At 40.7% G+C, this 20,680-nt stretch overlaps 1 protein-coding gene across 2 annotated transcripts; it reads left to right on the top strand.

Annotated features, from left to right (window-relative positions):
- Positions 1 to 18: 18 nt before the first annotated feature.
- GEMIN5 (gem nuclear organelle associated protein 5) lies at positions 19 to 19,060 on the top strand (the record flags this gene model as incomplete). 2 transcript variants are annotated; one of them, XM_084535988.1, is made up of 28 exons in its annotated part: positions 19 to 175; positions 321 to 475; positions 1,111 to 1,292; positions 2,063 to 2,214; positions 2,440 to 2,556; positions 2,747 to 2,879; positions 3,336 to 3,495; positions 4,120 to 4,332; positions 5,031 to 5,116; positions 5,562 to 5,656; positions 6,283 to 6,416; positions 7,549 to 7,622; positions 8,016 to 8,197; positions 8,299 to 8,438; positions 8,994 to 9,165; positions 9,427 to 9,654; positions 10,156 to 10,266; positions 10,683 to 10,811; positions 11,433 to 11,528; positions 11,822 to 11,959; positions 12,512 to 12,659; positions 13,209 to 13,328; positions 14,177 to 14,387; positions 15,087 to 15,344; positions 15,988 to 16,150; positions 16,572 to 17,148; positions 17,594 to 17,690; positions 18,417 to 19,060. In XM_084535988.1, 28 exons carry the CDS (start codon positions 19 to 21, stop codon positions 18,570 to 18,572), a joined length of 4,584 nt encoding a protein of 1,527 aa, XP_084392114.1. In that variant the 3' UTR covers positions 18,573 to 19,060. The 2 variants fall into 2 exon arrangements, with proteins under 2 accessions (XP_084392114.1, XP_084392113.1); XM_084535987.1 differs by having other exon boundaries at positions 2,437 to 2,556.
- Positions 19,061 to 20,680: the final 1,620 nt, after the last annotated feature.

The following is a 20,680-nucleotide window of genomic DNA, read 5'->3' as shown; positions in this document are numbered from 1 at the left end:
AGCGGCGGCGGGGGCGAGATGGCGGCGGCAGCGGGCAGGGTGCTGCCCGCCTCGCCCAACTGGTACTGCAGCCGCTGCAGCGACACCAGCGCCGACGGCCGCTTCTTCGGCTTCGCCGCCAGGCACCGCATCTGCCTGCTGGATGTCAGCAGCCCCGCCGCGCCCGCCTTTTATGGTACCGTGGTGAAGCGGGGGGGCTTCGCTGCTCCCACCCCCCCCCCGCCGCCTCGCCTCACGGGGTGAGGGGGTTTGGGGAGGGGGATGAGGGGGGACCGGGGAGGCTCGGGGTGCTCACGGGGCTCGCCTCGGTGTCGCTGCAGGGGAGCTGCTCGGGCACACGGACAGGGTGGCCGCCTTCGCCTTCTGCCGGCACCCCGCGCACGGCGGCCTCTGCGCCAGCGGCTCCGACGACGGCAGCGTGCAGCTGTGGGACGCCGACAGCCTGGGCCCGCTGGCGGAGCACGACCTGCACCAGGTAAGAATTAAGAGGCCCAAACCCGCCCTTTTATACCTCAGGTCTCACGCTAAAGGTCAGGGTCTCACCCAAACCCGAGGGAGAATCCCCAAGTGGTGAAGTTAGAAGGGGTGAGTGAATGCTCCTGGGCAGGTTTTTGTCCTAGCCTTAGGTCTGTGTGTTGTTATAACACCCTCACAAGCAGTCATCAGAGCTTTGGGAGCATGCCTGTGCTTGTAGCACGTGCTCAATGCCACTCATCCAGACCCTGCCTGCCTCAAATCTTTCCATCAAGTTATCATCCCGCACAGGACGGGGTAAAAACGTACACATGGACAGCTGTTGTGTCTCAGAACGCTGGCAAATCAGTCAAATGTGCAAAAGCCCAAAATAATTGAAAAAGTTTAGAGCTAACCCAACTGATACTGGGGAGTGCTCACAGTATTTTCTGCTAGTTGTTCACTGTTACATGATTTCTATGTCGTGAATGAAGGCAGGCTGTTAAGAGTATCATTGTCTGTTTTCCATCCAAAAGAAACCACTGCTAAATGCACTTTGTTTTACTATGTGCTTTAATTCTTTAAACCACCTACAAAATAAATTCAGTGGCCAAGCATACTAGACAGCCTTAAATGTATTCGTTTGTCTTTCTTCAGAATGCAGTTTCAGCGTTGCACTGGTCGCCCCTTGTGAAAGATTTGGTTGTATCCGGTGATGAAAAAGGGATAATTGTTTGTTACTGGCATAGCAGAAGCGACAGCCAGCAATTCTTCCCAGAGCCTCGGACAATTTTTTGTCTCACTTGTTCTCCTCATAATGAAAACCTCGTGGCTGTCGGGTAAATATGCTTTGCTTCCCATTCTTCTGAAAGATTCTTGTTTGGATATTTTGCTGCACAATTGTAAGGTTATTTTTAAGAGGTTTTGTTGGCTGTTTTTTTCTTCTGGCATACAACAACTTAGAAATAACATTTTGATTAGCAAATGTGCAAGATGTAGAATTCTGTAACAATTCACAGGACCAGGTTTGGTTTGAATCCCTGAAGTTACTGAAAACTCATCTTTCTTGAATAGACTTCACTGGTGTTTATCCTATTGTAGCTTACTTCTGAACTATCTGTAGCTTACTATCTGAATAGAGTTGTGTAGTTTTTATTAGGCCATTGTCAACCATTGCAATTCCTGTCCCTCAGGCAAACCTGAGACTATATGGAACCTGAAAGCCCTTTAGACTTCATACAGTTCTCTTGAGGGATGACAAACACAAGAGAAGTAAGGGAATGGAAGTAACTTGTGGTAAAGAAAACATGTTCGTTTTATAAAAGCCACTGTTAATTTTTAAATTTCTGAGAGCTGTATTGCTACTAAATTGGTGTCATTCTTGAAGCCAAATGTACTGTGTGGTTGCACGTCTTGAAGAGAAGGCAGCTGTACGTATGCCAGTGCTCTGCTTAAGCCAGAGTTGACAGCTATTCTCATTTTGCTTGTGAATTGACATCTCTTTTTGTAATACGGAGATAGTGATCCTGTTAAATAGCTTGCAGTCAGGTTAGATGATATTCCACAAGGATCCAAGAATCTAGTTTTTAATTGAAATCTCTGTTTTTAGCTACAAGGATGGCATGGTGATTGTAATTGACATCAGCAGGAAAAAAGAAATTCTTCATAGGCTAAGAGGTCATGACGATGAAATACATTGTCTGGCCTGGTGCCCTGTGCCAGGTGAAGAAAGGTTACCTGCTTGGCAAGATGAACTCCAAGGTACGTAGAAGTGATTAATAGTTTGTGAAGTGCTTTTTAGTTCACTTAGATGTCCTCCTAGAGGACTGAATTCCTTATCCATAGAAAGTCAGTAAGTAGCTAATCAGAGGCAACTGCTGAGTTCAATTATTTTCTGATACAGAGCAATGTATTTTCAGGTAATTTTTACAGAGCTTTGAATTTTAGAGTATAATAATTTCACTTCTGTGGTATTTCCTTCAGAAGCAGGTGAAGTTCCAAATGGGGAGCTGAGTCAAGATGCAACCACAAAGAAAGGTTGTTACCTGGCTTCAGGAAGCAAAGATCAGACCATACGAATATGGAGCTGTACTAGAGGCAGAAGTAAGTACGATTAATACTGTGAGATAAACAATAGCAATATGGGGGAAGAGCTCCTCTCTAAGTTCAGGTTTCATTTGTAACCCAATAGCTTAAAGCGTGGGGAGTGTACTTAAAGCTTCAGGTTTACAGGACTTCTTTTTCTGTCAGATTTTGACGTACAAGGTCTAGATGATCCCTTTTGGTTTCATAGGTGTTATGACTTTGAAGTTGCCACCGACAAAGAGAAGAGGTGGAGCTATTGATCCTGCTGTCAAAGAGCGTATTTGGCTGACTGTTCACTGGCCTTGCGGTCGTTCCACAGAAATTGTATCCAGCTCCTTTGGGTAAGTAGGACACACAGCAGTTTGGGTACAGACAGTAACTGTAGGTTAATCTATTCAATACTGAAGGAAGAACTGGGTAGGAAACACTGACTCTCCCATCTTTTTCCTTTGTTGATCTAGCTGGAGACAGGACGGGCCAAGAGTTAAAGTGGGAGTTCAGACTTCTAGAATAGTATTATTTGTCCCATTATTTATCTTATCTGAGTATCAACTGCTAACGGTACTGATTGTGGTTTTGCCCATATAATGGGAGAAAATAGCATGTCAGTCTTCAGTGTGGTTAAGTATGGGTATCTATAGGGTCTTGTATATCTGTGTATAGGGACATGTAGTGCATGTGTGTCTAGAGTTAGTATGGCATTACTTTTACTCTTGTAGCATGTTAACGTGTTACCATCATCAACCTGTGTTATTCTTCTGAAGAGAATAATGAAGTGTACACTTTAAATTTTACAGAGGAGAACTGCTGCTCTGGGATTTGACCCAACCTGGAAAACGCAAGTGGACGCTTTTAGGATCTTCAGAAGGACAAAATCACTCCCGTATTGTGTTCAATCTGTGTTCCGTGAAGCATCAAGACAAAGAGCTGCTTTTTTCCATTTCAATGGATAGAGATGTAAGAACCCATTTTGAAATTAACGTAAAAATAGCAGTGGCTATACAGTATGACTGAGTGCAACTGCTCCTTTTCTGGCTGTATATTTTCTCTTAAAGTGGGTTTATCTCAGCATTTTATAACGTAGCTTAAAATTTGTTCTGAGCACAGACTGTGTGTTTTTGTTAGTTTGTAAGATCAAGCTTTTACCATCGTGGACCGAATGATTATCCCCTTCTGGACTTGAATGGTAAACATTAAATCATGAGAGCTTACCATGGTCTTTCTGTGTATGCCACTTTAATGTGGCTTTATTTTCCTTCTTAAATTTATTTATAGTACTGACTTGTACAAACTGAAGTTGTTTTTTTTGTTGTTGTTTTTGTTTGCCTTTTACAAGCAGCAGAGAGCCTCCTGTTTTGAGGTCAAAAGAGGACCATATTATTAAAGCACAGTCATTTTGTCTGTTCCATTACAGTCTTCCAATTATTACAGCCGTTTGTGATGTACTCCCCTGGGTGGAAATGGCATACATTGTCTTGAATTTGACCCTCTGACTCTTCCCCTCACTTCCTCTCACTTTGTTTTTCCCTTGTCATACCGGTCACTACATTTACCATTTATTCTTTCTTAAATATTCTGTAGGTGAAGTGCTGGGACCTATCAACTCTTGATTGTAGCTGGACAATGCCCTCGCTTGGGGGATTTGTCTATAGTCTTGCCTTCTCCCCTGTGGACCCAGGCTGCCTTGCCATCGGTGTTGGGGACAGCATGATCCGTGTCTGGAATACTTTGTCCATGAGCAATATCTATGACGTTAAAACCTTCTGGCAAAGCATAAAATCCAAGGTTACAGCAGTAAGTGTGCTTTTGATTCCCTTTTTTTCTTGTCTCTTTTCTTCCTCTTACTCTGTTTTTCTCATTGAAGAATGTCTTTCACTCTGAAAAAGGTTTTTCCCAACCAAATGCATATAAAGCTAATTTATGCGTTTTGTGCTCAATTATTCTGGTATACAATACATTTTGGAATCAAGCAACATTCTTTTAGACCTTTTAACAGCTCTAGAAACTTCCTCGCTTTTTTGTTTTTATGCACCTTTGTGATTGTTTCTTGCTTCATCCATGGTTCTCGCTCTGCTGGGAGGTTTATGACCTGCCCAAAGCCTGACATGGGTATCTTCAGGTTGGGTATGACTAGTGATTCGCCAGAGGCTAATGTCTGGTAAAGGGCAGCAGCCTTAAAACATGGTGGTAGTTCTTGTTTGTGACAAAAGATTTCTCATGGTCCTACAGTATCCCCCATTTCTATTCTGTAATGTAGATATCAAGTAGTATTTTAATGATTTTAGTACCTTTCGTCTCATCCCAATAACTGATATGGGGAGAGTCTTTGATACTCATTGTGGAGTGATCAAATCAAGTGGCTATAGTTGGAAGAGTGGATATAAGGGACAGTGCTTGCTTATCAGTTTCAATGTTTAACTTTTTGTTTATTACTTAGAAATAAATTGTCTGTGGCTTGTGTAATTTTGGGTCCCTTTCTCATTTTCTTGCAGTTATCGTGGCATCCAACTAAGGAAGGTTGCTTGGCTTTTGGAACAGATGATGGAAAAGTTGGCATATTTGACACCTTTTCCAGCAGGTAAGAAAGAAGCTTTCTAGTTCAGTAGTGTCAGATCTTGCTGGTGTGTCACTATGCATTAGGTGATGTGGTCATTCCTGAGGTATATGTTTGCTATTAGGTAAGAGATAGGATTAAATTAAAAGCAGTCAGATGGATTTTCAGTGTATCTTTTCATCTCTTCATTATGTCTGGTAGCTCTTAAGTAACCTTGCTCAAATTGCATAACCATCACCTCTTGGAGGTCATCAGTCAAGGAAAACTTTAACTAAACAGATGTTATCAGAAAATGAAGAGCAACATGCAGGTGCAGTTCATCAAGACAGTTTTGTTCTGTTTCTAGTACTGTCCTACAGAAGGTGGTGTCCATTTTCACCACTGGAATACAGTGCTTTGATTTATTTTATTTTCATCTGTATTTCCCTTTGAAATTTGATTACCCCTTCTTCCTTATATTCCTGCCCAGTGCAAAGAACAAGCCACCTCAGATCTCCAGTACTTACCACAAGAAGACTGTGTACACACTAGCCTGGGGGCCTCCAACTCCACCTCTGTCTTCTGGTGAGTCTTGCAATGTCTTGTGACAGAGTAGGACATCTGCACAGAGCCCACAGATGCCATGAAATTGGCACACCATCCTTTGCTTGGTAGCCATCCTTTCAAGCCACTTAGGGTGTGTTCTGCTAGAGGAATCGTTAATAGTTTTGCAAGGGAGCAAAACAATCTGTTCTAGTTTTTGAATTCCGGTAGCTTTAAAGGAAGTAAGTGGGAGTAGAGTACAGCACCTCTGCATTTATCTCGGGGTATTACAAACAAGTAACTGCATGGGCTCTCTGTTGTAATTGTTTAGGGTCAGATACGGGTTCTGTAGCTCCATAGGAATGTTTCTAGCATTCAGACTAAACAGAACAGTGCCAGTAGCTACTCTTATACAGCTTGTTTCTTTTTTCCACTGACCAGGCTTTAAAGGAAGTGTAAATATGTGAAGCGATTGTACTATGGAGATATCTAGAAATTAGAGGTCATTTCAGAGGATTCTATTGTGAGAATTTGTTGCTGCCACATCTCAGGCAATCAAAGCACTTATACAGCTTTTTAAAATAACATTTGATTTATAGTGGGAGTAATTGCTTTTGCTAAGACGAATGAACAACATAATATATTTAGTCATTTCCTCTGTTGAACAGGAGAAGGTGAACAACCCTCTGTAACTTTATATAGCTGTGCTGGAGAAGGTATTGTTTTTCAACACAACCCTTGGAAGCTTAGTGGGGAGGCAAATGACATCAACAAGGTCATTAGAGACACTAATTCAATCAAAGTGAGTATGATTTTGTCTTTTTCTATGGATCTGCAGTAACCGTGTCATAGTTTTTGTAGCCTCCGTGACGAATCTGTAACAAAAAATAAATAAAACCCTTAATCTCTACCCGTGAAACACTTTAGACAGTTTGTGTTTGCCACTGAAAGAGTCTTCTCTTCCCCAGCGTCAACATGGCACATCTGTTCCTGGAACGAGTTACTTACCTTTCTATTTTTCTTTTATAAAGCTGTACATGGCTCTTTAAAATAATTGATTTATACAGAGCTTTCCAGTTTCAACACAGCTGAAGTAATATCCTGAGTGATGTCATAGCTTAGACTGTGTGGTGGGCATGCATGGGTTAACTACCTCAGTTTCTCTGGTTCTTTTGTTGCAAACATTGACTTTTTCATTTTTTAAAATAAACATAGCAGTAAGTAAAGGCATTCATGATTCTGCAGGAGTCTATTTCCTGTTACACTTCTGCTAATGCAGAGCAGTTGGTGATAGCTGACCATAACTAGTTCTTTGGTATGATTCAGTCATTTCTTAGTTGAAAGGATAAAGGAAGTGAAGTGGGTTAAGTCTTCAGTTGCTGTAAGACAGCATAATTCGGCTGAAGTCAGTCAGACTATATTGATTTATGTCAGCTAGGTTGTAGCTTCATGCTTGAGTAAAAGACTAGCTGGAAGTTAAGAGATTAATGTCATAAGCAATGAAATAATCATTTTTAGGCATCTAAATCATAGTTGTATTGCAAGTCACTTGCATCCAAACTAGAAAGAATAGGAAGAATTACAGTAAACATTGATTTCTTTTGAAGGGTAGTAGAATTTTCTTAGAAAGTCTGGGGCTTTCTAGGGAGCATAAGGAGAATTGAGCGTTAATGTCTTACTGGAATCCAGACAGACTTCCTTTGAGACATTTCACTGAACTGATAAAAATAGTCACTGGTTCTTGCATCATTTTGCAGTCCTTCTTAATTGTTCGAGTTTATGTCACTGCTACATCACTCAACCAGCAGTTTTCTGACTTTCATTTTGCAGAGTAATCGTAACTCTGTCCAGTTGCCAGTCTTCTGTTGAATGCATCCAAAAGAGACTTAAGAGTTTGTGTGATTGTTGGTAATAGTTGTGTCTTATTTCCACAGCACAAACTGCCTGCACGTACAGAGATTAGCTGGAAACCAGATGGAAAACTCTTGGCTCTTGGCAATGAAGATGGGTATGTTTTGCTTGTAGGTTAAGGTTGCGTATGTGCTGATCCTGAGTCGAGTCACTCTAGTGAAGCAAAAGTATTTTTGTTATCCTGGTTTGTCTCGTTTCATTGCCAGTGTGCCTGAATTGTGATAATACAGCATTATTTGCTGATGTTTAGTTTAGTTGCTTGTGACATTGAGAATCCCCAACATCACGTTAGGTCATTTTTACAAGGATCTACTCTGATTGAAACACGCTTTCCTGTATATTAAACCAGGGTGTGACTTGAATCTGGAAAAGAAAAACTCATTCAGCTATTCTTTTTCATGGATTGTCATTTTTATGCAGGATAACAACAAGAAAAAAAATCTCATTTTCACTGACATAAATTTCTTATGTTGCTGTTCTTACATTTCAGGTCAATTGAAATATTTCAGGCTCCAAGCTTGAAGCTGCTCTGCACTATCCAGCAGCATCATAAACTGATTAACGCTATTCGATGGCATCACGAGCATGGGAGCCAGCCAGAGCTGAGTTACTTGATAGCTTCAGGCTCAGTCAATGCCACTATTTATGTGCATAATCTGAAGAGTGTCGTAGGTAATAGATTGCAGATTATATTCCAAATCTTGGCATCTTGTTTTGCTCTATTCCTGGTTTGTATTGCCAACCATACTTTATCATTTTCATTCTTCTTTCAGAGAACACTTCAGAAAGTCCTTTGACAATAACAGAGCCTTTTCGAACTCTGTCGGGGCACACAGCTAAAATCACAAGTCTTTCTTGGAGTCCCCACCATGAGGGCAGATTGGTATCAGCTTGTTATGATGGCACTGCACAGGTATTGCTCTACAGCCACTCAGAAGTGTATTTGTTTTGCTTTCAAATCATCCATTCTGCAGTATTTTAGAACCAACAAAGCTTTTGTGAACTTAACTTGCTTAATGACTGCATATTTTCCCCTGGCAACAATCTCATTCTGGATAGCTGAAAATGAGAGATACATTTTGCCTTATGTTTATTTCTGGTTTTCCTACACACTGCACAAATGAGAATGTTGCAAAGAAGGCTTTTAGTGCAGACCTATGAGAATTTGTAGAGAGAAGCTGGTCAGTGAATGTGTTTTTGTGCCTCACAAACTGATTTTTAAGTCCAGTTGTTTCTGTTTTCATATTAGCATTTTTGGATCTTTTAAAAAAGAAAGATATTACACAGATCTATCACTGCAAACAAAGCAAGCTCTTGAGTTTTCTCCATTTACCTATCGGTAATTGAAATATATCTGCAAGCTCACTAATAGAGAAGATCATAAAATGCAAATCACTGAAGAGGAAATGCAGGGTTTTAAGGGAAGATGAGACTTCTTGAGTAATTGGGTTTCTTTCTGGTTCATAAGGTATGGGATGTTATGAAGGAAGAGCCACTCTGCAACTATCGAGGGCACCAGGGCCGGCTACTGTGTGTGCAATGGTCACCAGTGGATTCAGATTCTGTTTATACTGGAGCTGATGACTTTTATGTTCACAAGTGGTGCATCTCAAAGCAGGAACATACACGGCCACCTCAGGGTAAGTATATTCAAACAAAAGATCCTTTCCTGAAGAGGATGTGGGAGCTGGGAAATAGAGGGTTGCTATGAAATAGTAGTAAAGTTTTTATGTTAAATTCAAGCCTGCCTGCTACCCCTTCAGGGATAAACTTTCCAGTTTTAAATAGAGTCGTATCTCTATTGGAAAACTAAATTTTGGGAGGCAGTTTTGGGAGGCAGACAGCTTGTACACTAAAAATCTCTACAAATAATATGAAAGTAATTTTTGTGACCTTTATAGGCAAAAAAAGTATAGAATTAGAGAAAAAAAGAAGTATCCAACCAAAAGTCAAAGCCAAGAAGAAGAAAAAGCCTATAGGAAAGAGTCCAGCCAAACAGGATCTAAGTGATGTCGTGAATGGAGATGAGAGCATGAAGGATGTGTTGCTAGAGGAAAATGGAGTGTCAGACCATGAAGGAGAAAAAGAAGCTCGGGAGATGGAGTTGCCTGATAAAGTTTCCGCACCTGGTAATAATTAAATTGTCTTAGTTTAACGGTTCCCAGACTGCTCAGCCTTCAGGGCATCAGCAAGCTTAGTACTTTCATGCAGGATTTTCTCATAATGTTGTTTTATTGAAGTAGTCCACTTGAAGGAAATAGGAAAGGTGTTCTGAAATCATAATTTTATAAACTAATTTGGGACTATTTGTCTTTAACTAAGAGATTCTGGACTAGTGAACAAAATTAACCATGTCTTGAAAAAGCATCATTTTTGGTCAGTGTTGCCTTCTGATGATAAGTCTTGTAATGATAGACCTTCATTAGTGCCTTCTGACATCTTCCTTAGCATTCTGACAGTTCTGTAACATTTTCTTCTTATTTACTTTCCCTAAAATACTATTAAGTTCTATGGCAAAGCAAAGCTTATTTTCTTTGTATTTTTTAATTATTGTTACAGAATGTGTATGTCAGGTATCTTGCTCTAGGTTTTTCCTTTTTTAATCACTTTTTAATCACTTAACTCCACAGCATCCAAGGATATATCTTCATCTGCATCTGAATCTCCATTCAGTTTGTCAAAGCCTTTTGTTACCCAGAAAGCCACTCCCATGAAAAAAGATCCACCTAAAGAGAAACCAAGTTAGTATGTTTCAGATTGCTTTGATGTGGGACTGCTAGAATGGAGTTTGGCTGTAGCTTCCCTTCTTAATAAGATACCAAATAAGTGGTGGAGAAAGAGAGAATCTCTTAAAATCTCTGTAATGTTTCAGTTTTCTTCTTTTATTTTCCCTGCTTGTCAGGTCAATTGGTGTTTAATGTGGGCTGAGATCCTGCCTTGTAGCTGCTAGTTCTTGTCCAGGCAAGATGGGCAGAAAAATATGCAAAATGATCAGTGTTGAAATGTTAGAATTGTCATAAAAGAGATGCAGGTGGCATTTGAGAATCTGCTTTTTATTTTCATATTTAAGGAACAGGGTTGTTGTTGAGTATTTCTGAGAGCTCTGCTGTAGACTTGTAACTGTGCAGTAGTGACTAAAATGTGACTGATTTTTCAGTTTTTGATGCCTCTCTGAAGAAGAAGAAGCCTCGCTCTATTCTACCCTTCACCACATCCATGGATCACAGATCAAAAGATGAATTGCATCAGGACTGCTTGAGGCTGGCTACATGTCTGAAAACCAAAGGTATTGATCTTAAACTGCAGCTTCCTCCATCTGATCAACTGGGTAAAATACTTAGGGGGTGACTGCTCCAAAGTATTCAGAAGTAAGTGTCTAAGGACTTGATTTGGACCACTAGGCATTAACTTTTGGATATTTTGGCCTTCGTGCAACTGGTTATAGCCTCCTATCTCGCTTCTCCTGAAGTGTTTCAGCATTCTGTAGACGCTCCAGACAAGTTTTGTGTAGGATCCTGTGTAGTGGAGGTAGGGGTAAAATTGTCTGTAGAGCTGCAAAGATCTTTTTCACCTTCAGAAGCACGACATGTGCAGGAGAAAATAAGCCATGTGGGAGATGTTTTTATTCTCACGGATTCCTTAGACTCAGCGAATGCAAGGGAACTTGCTACGTTTGATTTGGAATAAACGTTCTGCTCACACATAGTCCTTCTAATCAAGCTCAGGCACAAATTCTGAGTAATGATCTGTGAATGTGAGCACGTGTTAAATCCCTGTATGTGTAAGAAAGTGGAAGACACGGATATTTGCTATAGTTGAGTGTAGTGGAGCAGAACAGTGACTTGGCAGGTCCTAGTTCCCTGTGTTGTATCAAATCTTGAATGTTCATTCTCTTTATCTGTGTTAGATCATAATGAAGAAGTGTCCCCTGACCTCGGGGATCGTATCCACCTGGGGCTCTTCGCAGACAGAGCTTCTCTGCACAACATGATTGATGTGGAAGGTAAATGGAATAATGAGACCAATTTGACACTGTCACCGTGACATTCAAGGAGAAAACAGATTAGGAAAAACGCTTGAATTTACTGCAGAGCACAGTGTAGGTTTGAGAATGCAGGTCTTTGTGAAGAGAACAAAAGACTTGCTTTTCCCAAACAGTTTTTATGGCTTTCAGATGCAAATCTGCAATGTCTTACGCCAGAACAAATCCATTTTTGCCAATGTATTTTGCCATGTTGAATAACACTGTTGCACTCATGCTGATAGGTAACTAGGAAGTGTGTTTACTTCAAACAGGAAAATATCACTTGGAGAATGGACATCCTGAGCTCTATCAGCAGCTCATGTTGTGGAAAGGAGATATGAAGGGCGTCCTCCAGGCAGCTGCTGAGAGGGGAGAGCTGACAGACCAGCTGGTAGCAATCTCGCCTATGGGTATGTTTGTTCTTGTAACACATAAGTATGTTGAATCAGCTGCTAAGGGTCACTGCATTATGATTTCATGAGTTGGAAACTCATGTTTTTTCTGGATTGGAAAGAAGTTGCTTCTTTAATTGCATGATGACAAAAGTCAAACACAAATCCTGCTTATGACAGAGGAAAAGACCTGGATGTTCCCACAAGCACCCTTAGGTTGCTGTAGCAGAAAATAAAGTTATTTCCTTTGGGACTTCTCAGAGGAGCAGGCATTACTTATAAGGATAAAGTTGGTACTTTGATATATGTAGCAGTCCCTCTGGCTTGCTGTTGGTTTAAATACCTTTTTGTGATATTGAAGTCTTACAGTTGTGTTCAAGTCCAAGCTTTTCCCTGTCCTGTTTCCTCAGTAGTTTGTATTAGAATGATTAAAAAACAACAACAACAAAAACACTAATATGGGACAGAGAAGAGTTACATGTTGAAGAAACTAGTGATTATGTCAATCTTGCAGGAATTCTTTCAGTCTTAAAACTTTGCATGTAAATTGTATTGCCTTTTCTTTTGCAGTTGGATATCAGGCTTGGGTTTGGACAGTAGAAGCCTTCGCGAAGCAGCTGTGCTTTCAGGAGCAATATGTGAAAGCTGCCTCCCATCTCCTGTCCATCCATAAAGTATATGAGGCTGTTGAGCTCCTGAAAGTGAATCATTTTTACAGGTTGTTGTATATTTATGTTTAGATTTTTGTTACTTTCTAGTGGGGTAGATTTCCTTTGATGGCTGTGGGTTACAGCCATTGTGCTGTAACATCTGCACCGTGGGAGCTGCATGAGAGTATGTATAGAGAAGTTACCAACTCTACATACAAGTATGATGTAAAAAAAATTACCTGCTGCGCTACATATTAATGCTTAAGACACAATAACTGAAAAAGAATAGAATAAAACAACATCATTCTTGTTTACTCTGAATTAAAACGTTTTCTGTAGAATGTTCCCCATGGTGGATTGTGTAGCCAGATACAGGTATTAGTGTTCTGGAGCTTCTCAAAGTGTTGGGTGTTTTTTAAATAAGAGATAGGATCTCAGATGTAATGGCATTGGTTTTCTGATCTAATGAGACCAGTTTTCTTTTTTGTTCTTGGACATAAAATACTTGAGGCAGTTTCTTTTTAAATGCAAGATAAACTTCCCTTACAAAAGGAGGAATTATTTGGTTTTTATACAGTCAATCAACTTTTCTGTCCGGTTTCTCTTATGTGCATTAGGGAAGCAATTGTAATTGCTAAGGCCAGGTTGCGTCCAGAAGATCCAATTCTGAAGGATCTCTACACCAGCTGGGCAGCTCTGTTAGAGAAAGATGGTCATTATTCCATGGCTGCCAAATGGTAAGTGTTACTGGTAAGAAGACAGAATTGGTTTAATACCTGAAACACCTGACTTTTTAGCAGTAGGATCTGATGACTGGCCTGTTCGTTATTTGTCTAAGGTGCTTTCTGAGGCTGATCTCACTAGACTGACTCCCTGTAGTGCAGTATGAAAAGAAGCACCAGAGGGCAGTTCAAAGCAGAAGGCCCAAATTCCATGCTATAGTGCAGCCACCTCTTCTCAGAGACATTAGTAGAAGTCTTGGAAAACTCGTCTAGCCAAAACTAAAATTAAGATGTACACAAAAAATCTGTGTGAGCGTTCTAACCTTTCCACTGGAAATGTGCAGTGCAACAATTGACTTGAGTTTCTTGTTGCCTTAGCTAACATCCTAATCAGTGGGTCTCCCTCCTCTAATTAGAATGTTTCAAATTTGTGACTACCAAAATTACTAATTATGCTTGAAGTATATTGGCTTGGACTACTGTAGTGGATTTGCTTGATGTTGATTGTAGCTCTGGCATTTTTGGAGTGTTTACACTTCTGAAAAGATTCACCTGGAATCTGGAAAAATGCACTAATTTTTGTCTCTTGAATCTGTTTATTGTATTACTCTTCTAAGCCATGCGTGGCGTGTGTCCCACCATCCAGACTAGTAGGCTGCATCACTTTCCCTCTGGAGCTTTGCATTGGATCAGGCACCTCTGTCTCTAGCAACCTTTTTTAAAGCAAAGTGATGAGAACTCTGACTCCTTGTAGAAAATAAAAGTTTATCTTCATTTGTAAGTTTGTGCTAGAACTATTGCAACACAATTTCTAAGTGGTATCTTAGTACTAACCTGAGATCAATTTGCTTGTATCTCTTCAGTTATTTGGGAGCTTCCTCACCCTATGATGCAGTTAAGGTGTTGGCAAAAAAGGGGGATGTGACATCCCTTAAAGCTGCTGCTGAGCTTGCTCTGATATCTGGAGAGGAGGAATTGTCGGCAAGTTTGTCTTTCAGATGTGCCCAAGAGCTGCTGTTATCCAGAAATTGGGTTGGAGCTCAGGAGGTCCTTCAACAACAGAAAACGTTATTTGTGAGTCTGGTTCTTTCCTTTCTACTTCATTTTAGCATTGTCTCTCTCCAGATTACCTTGATGAACTTTGCACCTCTGCCCATATATTAACAATCCACAGGAAGTCCTGAATGGGTTTTGCCTCAAAATATTTTGCTAAAAGTTTGTGCGATAATACTTAAATAAATAAATAAATGCATATTTGCAGAGGAAAAGGATATGTGGTGGAGAGGCACGTAGGCTCTGTGCATATTAGGTATGTAAGAGAGGTAGTGGAGGTTTTTCTGTGTTTTTTTTTTTCTTTTTTTTTTTTTGTCAATGATGTATTGCATTTTCTTACTCAGATTCATTTTAATTTATTTATTATCAGTACATAATACTAATCAGAAAAAAGAGGTAAAAGAAGGTGTTTAGTGTCATTCAAGTCATTCAGAATGAACACACTCGCTGTAACTCCATCTGCTATTACAGGTTTAATCCAGGAATTCATTGTTGTATGGATTGTGAAGCAGAAGGTTACTTTAACTCGTTATGAGGCTTCCTTCTGACCTTAGAGCCTCTCAGTCTGTCAGTACTTTTCTTTGGTAGCTGCTGTTGTGAAGCATCATCACCAGCAAGCTGCTACTAGCCACGTTTTTAACTTTGACCACTTCTGTAGTCAGTAAGGGATTGTTTTTCGTTTTGCAACAGCTCAGTGCTTTTTTTTTCCTCTTTTTAAAGGGGCAAAGACTTGTTTTCTGCCTCAACGAACTGCTTTGCAAGTGCCTTAGTGAAAGAAATCCCTGTAACCGAAAGAGCCCTGTGCCTCCCTGTTACCACAGCTGGGAGCTGAACAGAGACGCCTCATTTTTTGACATGGTGATAGAAGTGTGGCAGAAGGAGCTGGGCATGAACACCACTGAAAAAGCCACGTGTGCACAGGAGCAGCTACGGAGTATTGAGCATCCTCCTTCTACCAGCAACACCCACCCAAAGCAGGTAATTGGACTGGATCTGTATACACACTAAGCCTCACTACAGCATGTGCAGTAAAACACAGACATATTGTGGTGCTGTGTGAGCTGTTTCCAGGGGACTGCTTTCTGCATCCTGCTAAAAGATGAGGTTATAGTTAGAGAGGTAGATGAGAGGCACCTGGGGCAGCTTCCATATCTACCAATTTGTTTCTGCACAGCGTAAGAACTCACGTATGGCGTCAGTGATGAGCAATGACGTGCTGGCTGGGTGGGACTGACTGGCATAGCTGACTGTTCTCAGCAGTGATACGGGGTTTTGTGTAGAACTGTCAGGAGAAGCAGGAGTGCTTGTCAAAATATTCTGGAGTTCAGAAAGTCTGGTCATAAACTGGTGCTCCTGCAGCTCTCTGACCTCAGCGAGTCACTGACTTTTGATGTACAAATTAGTAGGACACATGCAAGCAGAGTTGCTGATTATTACAGTGGCAAGTCATGTAAAAGCGCTCTGATTTCCTACATGAAGGAAACTATGTAAATTGCATCATTGTGAAAATTGCTTTTGAGTCAGTCATGTGCTTCTGGACTTCTCTGTAATGGTTTTAACCAGTGAGTCATTCATGCTTAGCAGTAAAATTATTCATTGTGCTTTCTGCTGCTTCCTCTAGGTGCTTTTCCACATCTCCCATGACCTGACCCTTGCAGCACTGAGCTATCAGGCTGCTGCTTGGGATGAAGCAGTGAAAGGTATTCTTGGTGCTGTGACCCGCAGCTACGATGCTGGCAATTTTACTTTGATGCAAGAGCTTTGCAGTATCTTCCTTCCTGAAGGTAAGGCTTTTCTGGTACACCTCCTGGCACTGACAAACAAGGGGACCTTCAGAGCTATGTGCCCATTTTTATTACTAGGCATAGTATCAGGAGTAAAATATTCCTATATATAAAGAAACCTGTGACTTTCGGAAGTGTACAGCTCCCATGCTGAGTTCATTTAATTGTCTATGGAATCAGGGTGATTCAAGGCCTCTGAAAATTCCTGACTGGAAGGAAGCTCAGCAACGTCACTCAGTGTTGGTGATGTTAGAAATCCAGCACAGTCTGATCTGTAAGGGAGATGGGCACACTGGAAAGCTGTGTTCCTCTCATAGTTACAAATCATCTGGACCGTTCTTCTCTTTCTCCTCCAGAGCATGTCATGCATTTATCCTGCAGCTCTTGATCTATTTGTAATCCTTTTTTTGGTCATTACTAGGCTGTGAGAACCTGAGAGACAAACTGGACAGCACAAATTCTCAAAGCATGGCTGCTTGCAGAAGTTTAGAGGGCTTCGCAGCTTACGGACTGCTGTATGACCTGTGGTGGAACCCACCCAACGATTCCACCGTCTTGCAAAAGACTGGTTTGGATCCTGTGCTGTGTCCCAGTGAGCAGCCAGCTCTTGAGCAGAGTTCCGTATCAGCTCCCTCCTCTCCTGAAGATACTCCTGATCAAACTGCAACTAAGATGGATGAAAATCTCAGCAGTACAACTGAATTTCAGAGATGTGAGCCAGAAAGCGACTCGAGAACTAGCTCAGTCGATTTGGTAGACAGACAGTCAAAACTGAATGGCTGCAAAGTGCTTCTTTCAGAAGCGACCGCTGCTTTACAGAACACGCAGAGAGATATAGCTGAGGTCCAGCAGATTTTAGCAGACATGATACACCAGCATCAGCAGCAGAGGAACAATCTCCAGGAAAGCACAAATGGAAGCATCCAGGAAGGCAACGTGCCGCAGAGTCCAGAGAATGAATCAGATAAACCAAGCTCTGACAAGAGCCAGATAAACAGGTAAGCTTTCAGAACATGAACAAAGGGTTTGAAAGGTGTTGCTTTTTTGTTTGTGCAGCGGGTTTCTTGTTTAGCTCAGACGCCCTCTGATCTCAAGCTCATTGCCCAGGGACACTTTAACATACTACTGCTCAGAGGTTTTGCATATCCCAGGGGCACCACCACATGCATGAATTTAACACAGCTCAACAACTTTCTGATGCACAGGCTGTGTTGATACAGTGAGTAAGCAGGGCAACTTGAAAAGGGGAGGATAATGAAAAGGACAAACCATGATCTAACAGTGCTGTCTCTTTGCTGAACAATTATTTGGGACTTCAGCAAGAAAGAAGGGTGTGCGTAACGCTTGTCTAACCCTCCTGTGCTCTGACTACAGTAGGGAGGCTATGTGGTCATTTAAGCCAAACAGTAATTCATTACATTACACCTGCTCTTTTCTTGACAGTAAAGATGAAGCAAAGGAAACGATTACCCTCCCTGAGCTAACGAAGCGACTTCTAGAAGCAAAGCAGAAACTAGCAGAATTTCCAGACAGTTTAAAGGTAAGTTTTCAGAAGAGGTAGTATGGTTCTGAAAGAAGACAGTCTTCTCATAAGGGCAGTCTCATCATATAATCCTCCCCCCCTTTTTTTAACATAAGGTAAGGAGCAGTGACTTCGTGCCATGGTTGCATTCCAGATTTGTAAGATAAAGGTGTCTTACTCTGCTGTCTTGGTGCTAGCAGTGTAAATACAGGCTGGCTCACATACATGAGCAGGATCGTCCTCCTTTTCACTGAATTGATGCTACGGCAGCTTTGAGAGTTAACAGGTCTCCATGCTGGTGGAGAATGCAGATAAAGCTTCTCAATGGGATATCCTGACTGAAACTTTCTGATGTCTTTTAAAAGTAATCCCTTGATGCTTACTATGTTTGCAAAAACAGGTTTGATAGTTGAGTTGTGAATGTCAAGTATAAAATGACCTGTACTGATCAGAAACTGATGTAACCACACCATGTGCTGCAAAATCATGTCTCCTAGTCTGCCTTGTCCCCTCTCTTCTCTAGTCTGTAAGATAACTAAAGGTAACCACAGTGATAGCACATGGGGCAACAAACTCGCTTAAACATGCTAATGTCCTAGAAGAACAGGAAAAAAAATCCATCTGACTCCTGACTGTCTCTTACAAGGCTACTGTAAAGCAGTTTTTAGAGCTGGCTGCTTGAACGTATTGAACTATTCTAACCGAAAGAGCAGACATCACTTTACCTTTTTCTTTTTCTTCCAGTTCTATCCCTTCCCTGATGTGCTGGAGTGTTGCCTTGTACTCCTTCACATCGGATCCCAGTGTCCTCCTGAACTCCGTGAACAGGCATTGGATCTCCTCCGGAAACACGGTAGTGCTAATGTTTACAAGAAGGCTGGTGGGAAATTCTTGACATGACGTTTTGAGACCAGGCACAGCTCCTTAGAGCTACCCTCAATTGCTTAACACCAATTAACACCGCCAAGGCTGTTCTTCCTTCAACCGAAGGTTTGTTTCTATGGATGTGGTTATTTATGACTACGGTTTTAGAAAAAAATACAAAAAAAATCAGGTTTATATACAGACACTCATGGTCATCGACTACTATTAAAGAGACTGTTAGAGAACTGAAAAGCAGTAGACTATGGCCTTGAAACGGTATAGAGGATTTTTGTATTATCTTTTTTTATTTGTTGGAAGTTAAGCCAAGGAAAGCTCTTGGAATTTATGTTTAAGATAAACAGTTTTGAGCAGCTATCAGTCTTTCAGCAGAGGAAGAATAGGAGCCACCCTCCAGAAAAAAATAATGGTTCCTTTAAGTAGTCTGACCCTCCAACCAGTATTGTTCTTAAGAGCATTGTGAATTTATTTTCCCTCCTCTAAATAAAGTCTTCTACAAGCAGGAATTGGTATTTAATTTGATGAATATAAATTGATGTCAATCAAGGGTGAGTGCATTTAAAAACAAGTCTTTTTGTTGTTTTAAGTACAGCATAAATTGAACATGCTAGATAGAGTAAGTATTGTGTGCTATGACTTAAACCGTGTGGAATGAAGCCAAGTATACAAGTTAAAAGGGAAGGCAAGAGTTGTTACAGTTGATTCCAGCATAACTGGCAAGAGATAAGGGACTTTTCCAGGTCAGGAAAAGCAGAAGTACCTGTTCCTGAAACTGTTTGTGCCTAAACTTTTTTTTTCCCCCAACTATAGCAAGGGTAAAATAAGGTGCTAGTAAGTTCTATAAAGGTGCTTTAACTTACGTGTCTAAAGCGATATCCCAGATTATGGAGTCTTGAACATGCAACATTTTGACCAGTCTTAGAGCCTACTTAAGGCTTCTCCCATCTTAACATAAAAACTAACTCTTCCTGACAAAGCAAGCCTGTGAAAGCCTTAGTGAATATAGCATCTTAGTAATTTCTAGAAGCAACTTAAGTACATCAGAAAAAAAAGTCACAGTATAAGAGGACATAGATTTAGAAAGTTGGTAAGCACAAAGATTTCTCTTAAAAAAAAAAAAATTACGATCAGGAACTGTTCTAGATTCACGTAGTCAGAACACAGACTTGACACTGATACATTTCCTGCTTCAAGGCAAGTACAGCATCAAAACAGTTCAAATAGCAGTAGATAAAAGTAAGGGGTTATATGAAAAAAAGATTAATCCACCTGCAGAATAAGCTGGTGATTCAAGTTTGCTTAAATTCTCTCTACCATGCACTTAAAAACCAGGAGGGGGAGCTACTGCTTAACCAAACAGCTCTCCTATTAAGCAAAAACTAGTCGAGATGAAGCAGTAGAACTTCACAGGAGCAAAATGGATTTGTCACTTCAAGTGGCTAAGCTGTGCTGAAATAGGCCATAATACTGCTTCCTGTGCTGACAGAAGAGTAAAAAGGGAATGAGTACATTTAAACTCAAAATTACTGTATAGTAGCTGACAAAAGTTAAAAGCCGATTTTATTAAGAACTACTGCAGTAGCATATCATAAAGAGTCAAAGAAGGAAGAAACTTGAGCATCTTCCCTCTTTAGGATGCAGGTAGCACTAATTCAGCTTACAAATCCTCAATTCTGAGGAATTTTAGTACTTGATGGAAAATCCAAAACAAAGCCTGTTTTAAAAAAATTTATTTTACAAAAGTTAAAAACAAGTACTATTTACAAGCATTTTAAATACCAGCTCTAAACCGTCACTCCTAAGTAAGAGTTAAGCTCGTTTAAAATGCATTTTACGTTTATCATGTTCAAAAGATTTTTTAAAAAAAAAAAGAAATGCCATTACAGAGCTGTTGGGGAAGAAAAAACTATTATAGAATGGCTTGCGTTTTAAAAGTCAGAATCCCATACTCTTCTTCCATCCTCTAGCTGCTTTTCAGCTGTTTATAATGAAAAGGAAGGAAGCTACTTTGTCACTTGTTAAGCATATAGTAAAACTGGGGACTGGAGGAGTAGGGGAGAAGAGGGACAAGTGTTTACCCACGTGCTGAACTAGCTGTGGTAGAACAAGAATAAAATTTGTAGGTC

This window comes from Aythya ferina (assembly GCF_964211825.1).
Source record: "Aythya ferina genome assembly, chromosome: 14".
NCBI lineage: Eukaryota > Metazoa > Chordata > Aves > Anseriformes > Anatidae > Aythya > Aythya ferina.
The sequence above is the reverse complement of the archived record's forward strand: the minus strand, read 5'-3'. Positions and strand labels throughout refer to the sequence as shown.